We start from the raw sequence: 18,217 nt of genomic DNA on the forward strand, positions 1-18,217 counted from the left end.
TGAACTCAGCTCACCTCATGCACGTCACTGACAGCGTGGGAAAATTCTCCTGCACTCAGCGCTTCAGCGTGAGAATTTTCCCACGCTGTCAGTGACGTGCATGAGGTGAGCCGAGTTCATTGGACATGACCTCGGCTCATCTGGATGCCGTCACAGCCAGACACTGAGGAGCGCAAGCATGCCTGCGCTTCTCAGTGTCTGCGGGATGACAGGCTGGATGGCAGCATTCTGCTGCGGTCCAGCCTGTCATCTCGATGTAGCAGAGCTGAAGCTGTCCTGGGAACCATGGAAAGGTAAGGATGAGGTTGCTTTATTATTTTTCTTTTATTGCAGGAGATCGTTGGCTTCAGCTGGAATGGGCGTGATGGTAAGTATGGTTTAATTTAGAACAATAAAGAATTGTGTTTATTTCAATTAAAGGACTTTTTTCTGGGTGTTGTGTTTTTTTTTAAATACTTTACTAGAAATTCATGGTGGTCATGTCTAATATTGGTGTGACCCCATGAATTTCGGGCTTAGGGCCAGCTGATAATGCCAAGCTGGCCTTAACCCCTTTATTACCCAGTGAGCCACCGCACCAGGGCCCTGGATGAGTTGGGTACAGCGCCAGAAGATGGCGCTTCTATGAACGCGCCATTTTCCGGGGCGGCTGCGGACTGCAATTTGCAGCGGGTGGGGCCCAGAAAGCTTGGGCCTCCCTGCGCTGCAGATTCCAGCCCCCAGCTGCCTAGTTGTACCTGGCTGGACACAAAAATAGGGCGAAGCTCCACGTATTTTTTTTTTAAATTCATGAAATTCATGGAATAATTAAGAAAAAAAGGGCTTCCCTATATTGTTGTGTCCGGCTAGGTACAAATAGGCAGCTGGTGGTTGGGGGCAGCCCGTTCCTGCCTGCTGTACCTGACTGGACACAAATATAGGGCGAAGCCCCACATCAATTTTTTTTAATTATTTCATGAATTTCCTGAAATGATTTAAAAAAAATTGACGTGGGGCTTCGCACTATATTTGTGTCCAGCCAGGTACAGCATCCAGGAACGGGCTGCCCCCAACCACCAGCTGACTATTTGTACCTGGTTGGACACAACAATATAGGGAAGCCCTTTTTTTCTTAATTATTTCATGAATTTCATGAAATAATTTAAAAAAAAAAATACGTGAAGCTTCTCCTTATTTTTGTGTCCAGCCAGGTACAACTAGGCAGCTGGGGGATGGAATCTGCAGCGCAGGGAGGCCCAAGCTTTCTGCCCCCCCCCCCGCTGAAAATTGCAGTCCGCAGCCACCCCGGAAAATGACGCGTTCATAGAAGCTGGATGCTGTACCTGGCTGGCATACAAAAATATGGCGAAGCCCACGTCAAAAGTTTTGGGAAAAATTAATTAAAAAAATAAATAATAATTTAGGGACTGCATCTTTATTAACTCCTCAAATGTCATTTAGTGTTAAAATAAAGGATTTATTTAAAAAAAAATTGATGTGGGGCTTCGCCCTATATTTGTGTCCAGCCAGGTACAGCAGGCAGGAACAGGCTGCCCCCAACCACCAGCTGCCTATTTGTACCTGGCCGGACACAACAATATAGGGAAGCCCTTTTTAAAAAAAATTATTTCATGAAATAATTAAAAAAAAATTGACGTCGGGCTTCGCACTATATTTGTGTCCAGCCAGGTACAGCAGGCAGGAATGGGCTGCCCCCAACCACCAGCTGCCTATTTGTACCTGGTTGGACACAACAATATAGGGAAGCCCTTTTTTTCTTAATTATTCCATGAATTTCATGAAATAATTAAAAAAAAAAATGCGTGGGGCTTCGCCCTATTTTTGTGCCCAGCCAGGTACAACTAGGCAGCTGGGGGCTGGAATCCACAGCGCAGGGAGACCCAAGCTTTCTGGGCCCCACCCGCTGCAAATTGCAGTCCGCAGTCGCCCCAGAAAATGGCGCGTTCATAGAAGCGCCATCTTCTGGCGCTGTACCCAACTCATCCAGGGCCCTGGTGCGGTGGCTCACTGGGTAATAAAGGGGTTAAGGCCAGCTTGGCATTATCAGCTGGCCCTAAGCCCGAAATTCATGGGGTCACGCCAATATTAGACATGACCACCATGAATTTCTAGTAAAGTATTTAAAAAAACACAACACCCAGAATAAAGTCCTTTAATTGAAATAAACACACAATTCTTTATTGTTCTAAATTAAACCATACTTACCGTCACGCCCATTCCAGCTGAAGCCAACGATCTCCTGAAATAAAAGAAAAATAATAAACCAACCTCATCCTTACCTTTCCATGGCTCCCACGACAGCTTCAGCTCTGCTACATCGAGATGACAGGCTGGACCGCAGCAGAACGCTGCCATCCAGCCTGTCATCCCGCAGACACTGAGAAGCGCAGGCATGCTTCCACTCCTCAGTGTCTGGCTGTGACGGCATAAAGATGAGCCGAGGTCATGTCCAATGAACTCAGCTCACCTCATGCACGTCACTGACAGCGTGGGAAAATTCTCCTGCACTCAGCGCTTCAGCGTGAGAATTTTCCCACGCTGTCAGTGACGTGCATGAGGTGAGCTGAGTTCATTGGACATGAACTCGGCTCATCTGGATGACGTCACAGAGAGACACTGAGGAGCGCAAGCATGCCTGCGCTTCTCAGTGTCTGCGGGATGACAGGCTGGATGGCAGCGTTCTGCTGCGGTCCAGCCTGTCATCTCGATGTAGCAGAGCTGAAGCTGTCGTGGGAACCATGGAAAGGTAAGGATGAGGTTGCTTTATTATTTTTCTTTTATTGCAGGAGATCGTTGGCTTCAGCTGGAATGGGCGTGATGGTAAGTAGAGTTTAATTTAGAACAATAAAGGATTGTGTCTTTATTTCAATTAAAGGACTTTATTCTGGGTGTTTGTGTTTTTCTTTAACTTTGACTATGGGGTTAGTAATGGGGGTGTCTTATAGACGCCTCTCCATTACTAACCTGGGCTTGATGTCAGCTGGCATTATAAGCTGACCTCAACCCCAGCCCTATTACCCCACTGCCACCGCTACAGGGCAGTGGGAAGAGCGAGGCTAAGTGCCAGAATTGGCGCATCCTATGGATGCGCCATTTCTGGGGCGGCTGATGGCTGGTGTTTCTAGCCTGGGAGGGGGCCAATATTCATGGCACCCTTCCTGGGCTATTAAAATCAGCCCCCAGCTGTCTGACTAGCCTTTGCTAGCTATTAAATTAGGGGGGACCCCACGTTATATTTTTGGGGGGGTTCCCCCATTTTTAATAGCTAGTAAAGGATAGGTATTCAGCTGGGGGCTGATATTAGTAGCCTGGGAAGCTCCGTGGGTATTACCCCCTTCCCAGGCTTCAAACATTTGCCCCAGCTGTCTGCTTAACCTCCGCTAGAGCCTAAAATTAAGGGGAACCCCACGCCAATTTTTTTTTAAATAAATCCTTTATTTTAACACTAAATGACAAGTACAGTAATCAACACTGTCACTGTACTTCTTATATATGTGACTGACATGTTTCTATCTATCTAATCTATGTGTGATGCTCTATTCTTTCTATTCTAAATTGTCGGGTACAGATGCTGAATTGCCGGCCGGCTTTTTTAAAGAGACGGTGCATGAAAACACTAATATTTTTTTAAATAAATCCTTTACACTAAATGACAAGTACAGTAAGCAACACTGTCACTGTACTTCATATATATGTGACTGACATGTTTCCATCTATCTAATCTATGTGTGAAGCTCTATTCTGTCTGTTATAAATTGTCGGGTACCGCTGCTGAATTGCCGGCCGGCTTTTTTAAAGAGACGGTGCACGAAAACACTAATATTTTTTTAAATAAATCCTTTACACTAAATGACAAGTACAGTAAGCAACACTGTCACTGTACTTCATATATATGTGACTGACATGTTTCTATCTATCTAATCTATGTGTGAAGCTCTATTCTTTCTGTTGTAAATTGTCGGGTACCGGTGAATGCCGCTGATGAATTGCCGGCTTTTCATGTCATTCTACATTATTCTTAGTTGTTTTACTTCATGTAGAATTAACCTACAAGGAAAGAAAGGGTTTATTTTCATTCCGATATTTGTGTCCCATTGACTTGCATTGGTTTCCGGTATCGGAATCGGCGATATCCGATACTTTTTGGGTATCGGCCCGATCCAATCCGATACGATATTTCCTGATATCGGAAGGTATCGCTCAACACTACTCACCAACTGTTTTAAGCTTTCAAATTACTAATCATGTTTATCTGTATCTTGGCTAGAAAATAATTTGGGCTTTGTAGCAGTGTGCAGTACTGATTCTATTAGGCCATCTATACTAAACTCCACCAGATTTAAAATTACTAATCATGTTTATCTGTATCTTGGCTGGAAAATAATTTGGGCTTTGTAGCAGTGTGCAGTACTGATTCTATTAGGCCATCTATACTAAGCTCCCCCAGATTTAAAATTACTAATCATGTTTATCTGTATCTTGGCTGGAAAATAATTTGGGCTTTGTAGCAGTGTGCAGCACTGATTCTATTAGGCCATCTATACTAAGCTCCACCAGATTTAAAATTACTAATCATGTTTATCTGTATCTTGGCTGGAAAATAATTTAGGCTTTGTAGCAGTGTGCAGTACTGATTCTATTAGGCCATCTATACTAAGCTCCACCAGATTTAAAATTAAAAATTTTTAGCTGCATCTAGCCCTGAAAATAATTTTGGGGCTCCGAGATGCGCAAGACACATAAGTGCCTTCTTGCTGCACTACCTGCAACATGACCCTCAGATTGTCAGAATTCGAAGTAATCCTGACTACTGGGTTGCCACACTCTTAGATCCCCCGCACTCTTTGATCAACCTTTTCATTTTAATAAAGACCAAAAAAATGGTAATTTTTGAAATTATAAGCATTAGCTGGTTATTAGAAACTGAAATCAAACAGTTTTCAACTCAAACTTTATTCTAGGTGATGTTACATTTGCACATAGGACCCCTTGTTCGAAAGGAGCTTCTGAACTCTCTCGTCCATTGAATTTGTCAGGTTTTGGATGGTTTCTGCTTCAATTGTTTTGCATGAGGACAGAATACCCTCCCAGAGCTGTTGTTACAACTCTTCTGTTAGTTTTTTTTTAGTTTGCTGGTCACATGACCAGTTTTGCCTATTTAATCCGGCTCCGCCCTCCTGGCATTGCTGGACTTCATTTGTATTTACTACTGTTGAGCTAGCTTGGTGCTCTGTTGCCGTTCTCTGTTAGTTTTGCTAGGTCTTCTGACCTCTTTACTTTTTGTTGTGTGTTTGTCTTTGACTGCTACGATTTCTGCTAGGAGGTGTCCAACTTTTCCCAGTCCCTAGTTCTTGTAGGGATTCCTCCCTCACATCTATAGGTCTTCGTACAGACTAGCCGAGGACTTTAGCGGGTCTGATCGCAGGATCAGGTTCCCCGTTACATCGTAGGGATCTAGTTTAGTTCTATTGTAGGGACAGATCTCCTGTCTTTCCTTAGTCTCTGTAGCAGATCATAACAGTAAGTCCAGCCTTAAAAAAAAAAAAAAAAAAAAAAAATTTCTCTAAGGAAAGACCTCCAGTTTTCCATCATGGTCTCGGTGCAAGATTTGGCTCAACGCTTGCAGGGACTCTCTCTGGAGGTGGCCAAGCTCCAACAACATGTGAGTAGCTGTTCTGGAGCGCATTTTGTGGAACCAAAGGTACGTCTGCCTGATCTATTTTTTGGCGAACAACAAGATTTTTTTTCTTTTAAAAATGCTTGTCTATTATATTTTCGTTTGAGACCCGGATCCTCTGGTGATGAATCACAGCGCATAGGGTTCATAATGTCACTTTTGCGCAAAGATCCTCAGGGATGGGCCTTCTCTCTCCAACCTAGTGATCCGTGCTTTAGATCAGTGGATAGTTTTTTTTCTGCTTTGGGTTTATTGTATGATGATCCTGATCGTGTCTCATCTGCTGAGTCTGAATTAAGACGTTTGAGGCAGGGATCAGGTAATGTGGAAAAATATTGTTCTCACTTCCGTCGGTGGTCTGCCCAGGTGGGGTGGAACGATTCAGCTTTGAAAAGCTTGTTTCTTGCAGGACTAGGTGAAAGGGTTAAGGATTTACTGATTGCTTATCCCACACCTGGAAACTTGCAGGAAGCAATGTAATTAGCTATACGGGTGGACAGGAGACTGCGTGCAAGGGTTAATGAGAGCAAATCCTCTGCTATGTCAGCTTCGAGTCCTGAGAGGTTCAGTGCTGACAATGGTGAGCCGATGGAAATTGGGGCGATGAAACCCGCTCTCAGGAAAAAGACCGCCGACTTTCTGAAGGCTTGTGTTTCTATTGCGGAAATTCTGGTCATTTTATTAAGAGCTGTGTGCTTCGTATGAAGAAAGAAAAAAAAATGGTCAGTCATGCCCGTATTGCCTGTTTAAATTCTAAGGGAGTATTCCTATCTGCCACTACTGCTGCTCAGGATGAATTAATTGAATTTCGGGTATTTGTGGATTGTGGATCTACTCTGAATGTGATTGATGGGGGATTCTTGGAAAAACTTAGATTAGAACCTAAAACTTTGTCATCCCCTATTGCTGTGGTTTCTGTCGATGGCTCTCCCTTGAAGAGTGTTACTCACAAGGTCTGTGAATTTCCCCTCACTATTAATGGTATTCATCAAGAGAATTTGGATTTGGTGGTATTGGATAATTTGCCTTCTCCAGTAATATTGGGGTTACCCTGGTTAAAATTGCACAATCCTGTACTGGATTGGTCTACCAATGAAATTAAGTCCTGGAGCCCTAAGTGTTATGACAAGTGTTGTAACGAGCGCATTGCTGCTGTGGATAGAGGGGAATTGCCTGTACCTTATTCAGGATTTTTGGAGAGTTTTTTCTGAGGAGTCGCAGGTTTTGCCTCCCCATAGAGACTATGATTGTACCATTGAATTTGTCCCTGGAGCGACTCTTCCTAAGAGTCGTTTATTTAATCTTACTATTCCTGAGAGAAAGGCTTTGGAGGAATACATACAGACAAGCTTGGCCGCTGGTCACATTAGGCCTTCCAAGTCTCCTGTGGCTGTTGGATTTTTTTTTGTAAAAAAAAAAGATGGCGGTTTACGTCCTTGTCTGGACTTTCGTGAGATTAATAAAATTACTGTACGCAATCCTTACCCACTGCCATTGATTCCTGATTTATTTAACCAGTTAGTGGGGGCCAAGTGGTTCTCTAAAATTGATCTCCGGGGGGCATACAATTTGTTGCGCATGAAGGAGGGTGATGAATGGAAGACTGCTTTTAACACTCCTGTGGGTCATTTTGAGAATCTGGTTATGCCTTTTGGTCTCACCAATGCTCCAGCATTTTTTCAGAATCTTATTAACGATATCCTTAGACCTTTAATCGGCAAAAATGTGGTTGTGTATTTGGATGACATTTTGATTTATTCGCCTGATCTGGAGTCTCATTGGCGGAGCGTACGTGAGGTATTACAGTTATTAATGGACAATTCGCTTTTTGCTAAGCTGGAGAAATGTGAGTTCGCTGTACAGAGAATTAGTTTTTTGGGCTACATTATCTCCAGTGAAGGCTTTGAGATGGACCCGGTTAAAGTTCAAGCTGTGCAGGAATGGCCTAGGCCTATTGGTTTGAAATCGATACAGAGGTTTTTGGGTTTCGCCAATTATTACAGAAAATTCATAAAAAAAATTTCTATTATTGTCAAACCGCTGACCGATCTCACCAGGAAAGGTGCTAATGCGGTTCAGTGGACTTCTGAGGCCATTGAAGCTTTTGTGTTTTTAAAGGAGAGGTTCACCTCTGCTCCCATCCTTATGCAGCCTGATGTGACTAAGCCGTTTTTGGTTGAGGTTGATGCTTCTTCGGTGGGGTTGGTGCGGTGTTGTCTCAGGAAAACAAGGATGGAGTACATCCCTGTGCCTTTTTTTCAAAAAAATTTTCCGAGACTGAACTTAATTACGATATTGGTAATCGGGAATTGCTGGCGATTAAACTCGCATTTGAACACTGGCGTCAACTCTTGGAAGGTGCTGATTTTCCCATTCAGGTTTTCACTGATCATAAAAATCTGATCTATCTTGATGCTGCCAAGCGCTTGAATGCCTGTCAGGCTAGGTGGGCACTTTTTTTCTCGCGGTTTAATTTTTCCGTTACTTACATCCCGGGTACCAAGAATGTTAAAGCGGATGCTTTGTCTCGCAGCTTTTCTCCCATGGTCGGTGTTGAGGAGGAAGAGGAGACCATTTTACAAGAAGGTGTTGTGATTGCTGCTTTGGACTCCGTTTTGGAGGATGAGATTCTTAAAGCACAGGAGAATGCCCCATCTAACACTCCCCATGGGAGGTTGTTTGTGCCTAGGACCTTTAGGAGAGATTTGTTTGTTGAGTGTCATGAGTCTCGGTTGGCAGGTCATCCAGGAATTTCTGAGACCAAGAGACTTGTGGGTCGCAGTTTTTGGTGGCCTGGATGGCAGAAGGAAGTCATTAAGTGGGTGCGCCAATGTACTGTGTGTGCTAGATCCAAGTCTTCGCATGCTCCTGCTGCGGGGTTGCTTTGCCCTCTGGAGGTTCCTAGTGCACCTTGGACACATCTGGCTATGGACTTTATTACTGACCTTCCTCCCTCTGAAGGTTTCACGGTCATCTGGGTGGTCGTGGACCGTTTTAGCAAGATGTGTCACTTCGTTCCCTTTATCAAACTGCCTTGCGCTAAGACACTCGCTAAGGCCTTTGTCAAGGAAATTGTCAGACTACATGGCGTTCCTACTGACATTGTTTCTGATAGGGGACCTCAGTTCGTGGCTCGTTTTTGGCGTGCCTTTTGTGACAGGTTGGGAGTCCATTTGTCGTTTTCATCCGGATATCATCCTGAGTCTAATGGCCAGACAGAAAGGAAGAACCAGGATGTTGAGCAGTTCTTGCGTTGTTTTGTGGCAGACAATCAAGAGGGGTGGTCTGAGTTTCTGCCACTTGCTGAATTTGCTCTTAACAACCATACATACTCTTCTGCTGGGTGTTCGCCTTTTTTTTGTTGTTCTGGGAGACATCCGTCTTTTAGGTCATTCTCCAAATTGGTTTCGGCTGTGCCTGAGGAGGAGAGTTTTTCCGGTGATTTGGAGAGAGTTTGGACGGATGTGCGTGGTAATCTTCAGGAGGCTAACAAAAAATCTAAGAGGTACTTTGATAGGAAATGGCAAGAGGTTTTGTTTGCTGTTGGTGACATGGTTTGGTTGTCCTCTAAGAATCTGCGATTGAGGATTCCTTCTAAAAAATTGGGTCCCAAGTTCGTAGGGCCCTTTAAGGTGCTTCAGATAGTTAACCAATCTGCTGTTAGGCTGGAGGTTCCTACGTCCTGGAGGATTAATCCGGTGTTTCATGTTTCTCTGTTGAAAAAAGCTGATGTGTCGGATGGTGACGCCTCTGCCGCTGTTCCTCCGGTGGTGGAGGACGGGGAATATGAAATTTCCCGCATCCTAAATTCTAGACGGTATAGAGGGAGTTTGCAGTATCTCGTCGCTTGGAAAGGTTTCGGACCTGAGGATAACTCATGGGTGAGGGCGGATGATGTTTCTGCTTCCAGACTTGTCCGAGAGTTTCACAGGAGGTTTCCTGGTAAGCCTGGGCCTAGGGGATCCGGAGGATCCTCTTAGAAGAGGGGGTACTGTTACAATTCTTCTGTTAGGTTTTTTTTAGTTTGCTGGTCACATGACCAGCTTTGCCTATTTAATCCGGCTCCGCCCTCCTGGCATTGCTGGACTTCATTTGTATTTACTACTGTTGAGCTAGCTTGGTGCTCTGTTGCCGTTCTCTGTTAGTTTTGCTAGGTCTTCTGACCTCTTTACTTTTTGTTGTGTGTTTGTCTTTGACTGCTACGATTTCTGCTAGGAGGTGTCCAACTTTTCCCAGTCCCTAGTTCATGTAGGGATTCCTCCCTCACATCTATAGGTCTTCGTACAGACTAGCCGAGGACTTAAGCGGGTCTGATCGCAGGATCAGGTTCCCCGTTACATCGTAGGGATCTAGTTTAGTTCTATTGTAGGGACAGATCTCCTGTCTTTCCTTAGTCTCTGTAGCAGATCATAACAGCTGTTGCTTAGATGTGAACTGCCTCCCGCCATCATAGACACTCCTTTTGATGATGCTCCAGAGGTTCTGAATGGGGTAAAGGTCAGGGGAGCATGGGGGTCACACCATAAGTTTGTCCCCTTTTATGCCCATATCAGCCAGAGATGCAGATGTGTTATGTGCAGCATGAGACGGTGCATTATCATGCATGAAAATGATCTTGCTGTGGAATACACGGTTCTTCTTCTTGAACCATGGCAGGAAGTGCTGTTTGAGAAACTCCACATACATTATGAAGTTCATCTTTACCCCTTCAGAGATCCTAAAGGGGCCGACAATCTCTCTCTCCATGATTCCAGCCCAAAACATTACTCCACCTCCTCCTTGTTGGCGCTGTAGCCGTGTTTGCGTGGGGTGTCCATCAACCAGCCATCCTCCACTCCATCCATCTGGACCATCGAGCGTTGCACCGCACTCATCCGTGAACAAAACAGTTTTGAAATCAGTCTTCATGTATTGTTTGGCCTACTGGAGCCGTTTCTGCTTGTCTGCAGTGGATAGAGGAGGTCGACAGGATGGCGTGCGCACAGCTGCAAACCTCTGAAGGACCCGGCATCTTGTTGTTCGGGGGACGCTGGAGGCACCAGCAGCTTCAAAAACTTGTCTGCTGCTATGACAAGGCTTTTTTGCCGCTGCTCTTTTAACCTGACGTAATTGCCTGTAGGAAAGAGTCCTCAATTTGCCCTTATCAGCACGCACACGTGTGTACTGTGAATCAGCTACATACTTCTTGATTGCCAAGACACTTCATCCTGATCATCGCACAATGTTGATTGTAGTCATGCCTTGACCTAAACACTCCACAATTTGTTGCTTCTCAGCAGCCGACACATCCTTTTTCTTTCCCATTTTGGCAGAAAATGTAGGCTGCTTAATAATGTGGGACAGCCTTCTTAAGTAGTCTTGCCTTTCATTGGACACACCTGCCAAACTAATTAGCACAGGTGTCTGCAATTGCTTACAGTGATATAAAGAGCCCTGACACACATCACCATCAATGAGATTAACTGACAAACAAACAAATTCTTTCCTTATCACTCCTAAACACTTTTTGCATAATAATTTGGAACACAGTGTACATGTGCTTTTCCACAAAACACCAGTGGTTCACATAGTGAATCTTACAGTTCTAACTTGCCAACCGTGGTCTGTATGGAGTTGTTCAATAAAGGGCCCAAAATTAAGATAACATAGATGGGAGAGGTCTCTATGAATAGGAATTCCTAAGTATTTGATACCCTGTGAGGGCCAGGCAAAGGGAAAGTTGGACTGGATGGAATCATGTATGGATTTGGGGAGGGAGACATCGAGGGCCTCAGACTTCGCTGCATTGATTTTAAAATTTGACCATGTAACAAAGTGATCTATTTCAGCCATAACAGCAGGGATGGATATATGTGATTGAGTGATATATACTAGGACATCATCAGCAAATAGAGAGCACTTGTATTCGGTGCCTCCCACCTCAATCCACCTAATATTGGGGTTATGGCGAATTGATGAGAGCAGGTGCTCCGTCACTAGGATATATAAGGGAGGGGACAGAGGACATCCCTGCCTTGTCCCATTGGTGATTATGAAAGGTGATGAAAATGTTCTGACGCGCCCCCTGGGCCTTGGGACACCTGGAGCCGGACCCTTTTTGGTGGATGCTGGTGGTTGTAGTCTCCGTGACGGCGACTCGGTTCCGTGGCTCAGGGCGGTCAAACCAGTGGCGGAACTATTTATGTGGTTTTGATGTTTAAACGTCCGACTACGCCACCCGTGGATTGCGGTCAGAGTGAACCGCCGCTGCAGGGCAGACCGCTGAGGCTGGTGTTGTGGGTGCAGCAGAGCGTAGCATAACTCCCCACGGGAGGAGTATAGCCTCAGGGCAGTGTATGCGGAGGATGGGGGTGATGGTGCAGGGCAGCAGCAGTAACGACACGGAGTCAGTGATGCAGTCCAGGGCCTTTACTCACAGTTCTTATTATCCAGACCTCTTCTGCAGGTAACGGCTGCCCACGTCGTACTGTGCTCACCAGGTGAGGGGCTCAGACAACTCCCAGATAACTTTGGAGCGCTTCACAGGACCCCTTTTGTGTGTCCTTTGTCTGGCCTTTCTTACCAACCCTTCTGTCCGGCTGCCTCGGGCCTCCTCTTGGTAAACTTGGCGCCAGTTTCCCTGACCCTATGTGGTGCCTTCCTAGCGGGTGTAGCGAGGGGCTGCGCCACATAAAATGTCACAGCTTCCGGTTTCTAGCTGAGGGTCGTTTCCCGCCTCAACTAGTTTCGGGGACTGGTCTCCCCCTTTGGCCTGACCCCTCCATGCAGGTGGATTCGGGCGTGCGGTGGCGACTCGCCCGTCCGCACCCCTGGGATCCCTTCGTTCCTCGTTCCTGGAGCCTTCTCCGCTCCTCTTCCTTCCTTCTCCCTCTTCCAGGCCTGGGCCTCTGTTACTAAGCCCGCCTCCGGAGCAGAGCTCATGCAGAGCCCCTGCTCCCTGTCACTTCTGCTCAGACTTCTCTGCACTGAACTAAGATGGTGCCCACCTTTTATACTCCCTTCTCAATGCACCCAGGAACTGCTTCCTCCCTGCTCCTGCACTACAGGGTTCCCCTTCCTCAGTGTTCCCTCCCCCCACTCCAGCCAGGGACAGGGACTGTCGTGCCCATCTCAGGGGCATATTGGTCGCCCTGCCCCACGGCAATGTGGTGTAATGCATGCAGGTGTCGGGTCCTGATCCACACTCCATCCTTACCTGAGAGTGAGATATCACACCTCTGGGTGAGGTGCAATACCTCTGTAGCAACCGAGCCCTCAGGGTGCTACAGTTCCATTTATCTTCAGCCTAGGTGACGTATTGCGATACAGGGCCGTGATTTTGGCTATAAAAGGGTCCCCTAGACCCCTACCCCAAGCTTTTTAAGAGAATAATATATGGCGTGCCAGGAGACTCTATGGAATGCTTTCTCAGCATCCAACGAGAGTATCTAATTACAAATTTTTAACTGCATCTAGCCCAGGAAATACTTTGTGCCTAGTAGCAGTGTCTGCTAGTCAGCTGATTATCCCGGCTATTAAGCAAGCTACACCACCTGTAGTTTGGACACTTAATTTTTTCAAAGGAAATGCTTCGGGACCACGGGATACTCAGTGAAGAGCATCAGGAGGCACCCCAAGGCATAGGGGCTGGGACTGGCGGTAGGATGCCTTGCGGTGGACAGCCGAGCTCGATCCTTATAAAAGCTTTTTAACTGCAGCAGCTTTAGTGGACGCTACTGGAGCTGGAATTACGCGGCTGCTGGCATGAGACTTGCCCTCCAATAGATCCTTGTAAAAGGATTTAAAGTGTATTCATTCAAATTAGAGAGACAATTTAAATTAAAAAGCTTAGAGCTGCCTCCACCACAGGGGGGCTCGCTCGACCCACCAGCGGACAGGCACCAGTATTGGGAGAGGGGGGCTGGCCGTCAGGGTCCACCGCGGCTCTGGCACAAACCCGGCGACACGGAGGTGGCACGGGCAGGAACGGACTGGCCGTGTCGGCTTCTCACTTTTTGGATTTTAGAAGGGCATGACATGCCTATATCTGTGTCTCCCCCTCCTTTTACTCCTCAACCTCTTTTCTTTTCACATGTCTATATGTACTTGTCACTTTTCCATGTGTTAGTTATGTCTTCTGAGCAGTTTGTCAGCTTTTGGACACCTTTGAAGGTGTTTTCTATGTGTTTCTATGTGTTTTTGTTTGCCTGTCATTGGTTTTAACGGTGTTCGAAGGTGTTCGACGAACAGTTCGGCGAACACACGGGTGTTCGACGAACCGAACCAAACTCGAACACTACGGGGGTGGCTCAACACTAATGCTTAGCACTTGTTGGACCTTTTGCCTTCTCTCTGCGGTCCAGCTCACCCCAAACCATCTCGATTGGGTTCAGGACTGGTGACTGTGGAGGCCAGGTCATCTGGCGTAGCACCCCATCACTCTCCTTCTTGGTCAAATAGCCCTTACACAGCCTGGAGGTATGTTTGGGGTCATTGTCCTGTTGAAAAATAAATGATGGTCAAACTAAACGCAAACCGGATGGAATAGCATGCCGCTGCAAGATGCTGTGGTAGCGATGCTGGTTCAGTATGCCTTCAATTTTGAATAAATCCCCAACAGTGTCACCAGCAAAGCACCCCCACACCATCACACCTCCTCCTCCATGCTTCACGGTGGGAACCAGGCATGTAGAGTCCATCCGTTCACCTTTTCTGCGTCGCACAAAGACACGGTGGTTGGAACCAAAGATCTCAAATTTGGACTCATCAGACCAAAGCACAGATTTGCACTGGTCTAATGTCCATTCCTTGTGTTCTTTAGCCCAAACAAGTCTCTTCTGCTTGTTGTCTGTCGTTAGCAGTGGTTTCCTAGCAGCTATTTTACCATGAAGGCCTGCTGCACAAAGTCTCCTCTTAACAGTTGTTGTAGAGATGTGTCTGCTGCTAGAACTCTGTGTGGCATTGACCTGGTCTCTAATCTGAGCTGCTGTTAACCTGCGATTTCTGAGGCTGGTGATTTGGATAAACTTATCCTCAGAAGCAAAGGTGACTCTTGGTCTTCCTTTCCTGGGGCGGTCCTCATGTGAGCCAGTTTCTTTGTAGCGCTTGATGGTTTTTGCAACTGCACTTGGGGACACTTTCAAAGTTTGCCCAATTTTTCGGACTGACTGACCTTCATTTCTTAAAGTAATGATGGGCACTCGTTATTCTTTACTTAGCTGCTTTTTTCTTGCCATAATACAAATTCTAACAGTCTATTCAGTAGGACTATCAGCTGTGTATCCACCAGACTTCTGCACAACACAACTGATGGTCCCAACCCCATTTATAAGGCAAGAAATCCCACTTATTAAACCTGACAGGGCACACCTGTGAAGTGAAAACCATTTCCGGTGACTACCTCTTGAAGCTCATCAAGAAAATGCCAAGAGTGTGCAAAGCAGTCATCAAAGCAAAAGGTGGCTACTATGAAGAACCTAGAATATAAGACATATTTTCAGTTGTTTCACACTTTTTTGTTAAGTATATAATTCCACATGTGTTAAGTCATAGTTTTGATGCCTTCAGTGTGAATGTACAATTTTCATAGTCATGAAAATTCAGAAAAATCTTTAAATGAGAAGGTGTGTCCGAACTTTTGGTCTGTACTGTATGTATGTATATATATATATATATTTCTTTTTTCCTCTGGGACAGATCCATTACAATTTTTCTATTGTTTTTTCTTTTTATTTAGAATTTTTTCTTCCACCATGTGGCCCCTTGTGCTGGCGCTGTTGGGTTTGCTATTTGTGTACAGATGGTACAGGCAGAGTCAGATACTTGAGAAACTGTCAGATAAATACGTCTTCATTACCGGATGTGACACTGGATTTGGAAACCTGCTAGCCAAGCAACTTGATAAACGTGGAATGAAGATTCTGGCAACTTGCCTGACAGAGAAAGGGGCTGAGAAATTGAAGAAGGAATCATCAAGTAGACTGCAAACAACGATACTAGATATTTCTGACAGCAAGAATGTGAGTTCTGTAGCTGAGTGGGTGTCTCGTATTGTTGGAGACAGAGGTAAGTTAGATAAAGAAATCACAGTAAGACCACAGCCCCACTATTAGTATTTGTATGTGATATTATTGCTCATTCTAAAAATTGTATATAACACATTCCCGTAAAGAAAAATAAATGAAAATATACCTAAAAAGGGTATTGGATATTTTAAGAAATTTTTAATAGGTTATAGTAGAGTAGGGCCCTACCAAAAGATTCTACCTTGTCGTGGTGGCAGGCTTAAACATATTTTGGGCCAAAACAAAAGTTGATGGCTTTGTATGTAATATGGTGTTTGATGGGAAATGTTAGGCCACGGTCCCACTATCAGTATTTGGTCAGTATTCGGTCAGTATTCGGTCAGTATTTTTTCTCAGGAGTGGGAGCCAAAACCAGGAGTGGGTGATAAATGTAGAATTGGTGACTTGTTTCTATTATACCTTTTCTCTGATTGTTCCTCACCTGGTTTTGGCTCCCACTCCTGAGGAAAAAATACTGATCATGGGGCCGGGGCTTAAATGGGATCATCCTAAAAAATGTTCCAATTGCAAAACACTGAACAGCTGCTTACAAACTTGAGAGTGAGGAAACAATGCAGCTGGCTCGCGCTCAAAATGCACTCACCACCGTTGGCCATTGCACAATTTTGTTTCTTGATCATACTGTCATTGGTCCCACCAGGTTTCAACTTCAGAGCCAACCACACCATGTAGCATCACCTTTAAGGCAGGGGCAGACATCCGTAGATTCTCTCATCCGAGAGAATCAGGTCAATAATGTAAATGACACTGAGAGTGTGATCCAATTCTCTCGGACAAGGAGGAGGTGGAGAATAAAAATTCTTCATCTACTTCATTCTGTCAGTTCGTGAAAATCGGATTGCACTCAGAATGTCATCCGAATATCAGATCAAAAGCTGGCATGCAGTATTTTTTTTCTTCCTTGGACAGACTGTGTCTGGGGAAAAAGTTAGACATGTGCATGGCCCCATAGACTTGCATTAGTCCAAGTGCGATCCGATGTTTTGTCGAATCACACTTGGACAGAAAATACACTCCTCTGCTCCTGCTCTAGGGGCTTGTGTACACAACTGTTTAAATTGGATGAGTGCTATCCGTGGTTTTGATGACTAGCACTCGTACCATGTAGGTTCTATGGGTCTGTGCACATAACCGATTTTCTTCTTTGACCATGTGATCCAAGGAAAAAAAATCACAGCATGCACGATTTTCCTCCAAGAGACGGATGGCACTTACCCATTCATGTCTATGCATCCATGAAAAAAAAAATCGGACTGTACCCATACCACTCACGATTTTCATATTTGATATCATGCTAACATTTTAAAGCGAAAATCATTTACTATGAAGCAAATAAAGTAGTGAGAGAGGTCTTGTTAAGTATACAGGTGGGATACATTTGGTTTTTATGCTATATAAATTCCTGTTTATAACGAGTACATATTTATGATAGGCAGCTTTGTTTTACTACCACTGACAGGCATTGACTGGATTTTAGGTCCTAGTGACGTTTTATATCTTTTTTACCTACATATTCATTAAAGATTATGTTGTAACCTCTCTCACTACTTTATTTGCTTCATAGTACCTTTATTGAGTGGTGACCTATTTTTGAAAACCCTCTTTTTTGCTGCTGTTTCAAAAATCATTTACGTTTTAAACTTTCATATTTTTCTAGGACTTTGGGGTCTGGTGAATAATGCCGCCATTCCTGGTTCAATGGCTCCTCTTGGATGGCAGAAAAAAAATGACTTTGTTAAAGTTTTTGAAGTGAATCTACTGGGGATGATTGATGTGACACTGACATTACTGCCACAGGTCAGGAAAGCCCAAGGAAGGATTGTCAATGTTTCCAGCATTGCTGGCAGAATGGCTCTTATTCCAGGTGGTTACAATATCTCCAAATATGGTGTGGAAGTTTTTTCGGACACATTAAGGTAAATATATTGTATTGAACATGTAGAGCTGGATTTAAACATTTTAATAAAATTAATTATCTTGTTGCTGTTAATAGCCAAGCAAAATGCAGTGAAAAAATGAACACCAAGTTTACACCGCTTTTTAGCTCAACTGTATGCTAAGCTTTGCGCACATCACATTGGGAGCCAACCCTTTTTTGCATATGTCAGGAGGATCACTCAACATAGATCTCAGGAAGCAATGGCAAAAAAATTGTTTTCAGAAGGGTGAGGGAGGCCCTTCAGGAATAGCATGATTTTCAACTGAAGATTTATCCCTTGTAATGCCGCGGCTTGCGGCATTACTGTAATGGTCCAGGGGGTGTGCTCTAGCTGACCATTTACCTCTCCCTCAGGTGACTGATCACATGACTGTGACATCATCGCAGGTCCTGTGCACTGAAGGATATATAAATTTTTTGATCCTTTTGAAACGGTGTGAGACACCGTTAGCCTGGAGAGGCTTAGTGAGGCCTAGAGAGGCCTGGTGAAGCCTGAAAGGCAGAGGCTGGATGCTTGTGTGTAAGAGATGCCAGTAG

The 18,217-nt window shown here is 44.9% G+C and overlaps 1 protein-coding gene across 1 annotated transcript in view; it reads left to right on the forward strand.

The window, feature by feature from the left end:
* Positions 1–18,217, forward strand: part of LOC141201378 (retinol dehydrogenase 7-like) — a 105,545-nt gene that overhangs the window by 18,784 nt on the left and 68,544 nt on the right. Inside the window, exons 2-3 of the mRNA XM_073663379.1 lie at positions 15,393–15,721; positions 17,399–17,657. Of these exons, the coding sequence (XP_073519480.1) occupies positions 15,409–15,721; positions 17,399–17,657 (572 nt within the window). The 5' untranslated portion in view covers positions 15,393–15,408. The remainder of the gene's footprint in view (positions 1–15,392; positions 15,722–17,398; positions 17,658–18,217) is intronic.

This window comes from Phyllobates terribilis, unplaced genomic scaffold, assembly GCF_046119375.1.
Source record: "Phyllobates terribilis strain yellow unplaced genomic scaffold, ASM4611937v1 Scaffold_2__4_contigs__length_985480577, whole genome shotgun sequence".
In the NCBI taxonomy this organism is placed as follows: Eukaryota; Metazoa; Chordata; class Amphibia; order Anura; family Dendrobatidae; genus Phyllobates; species Phyllobates terribilis.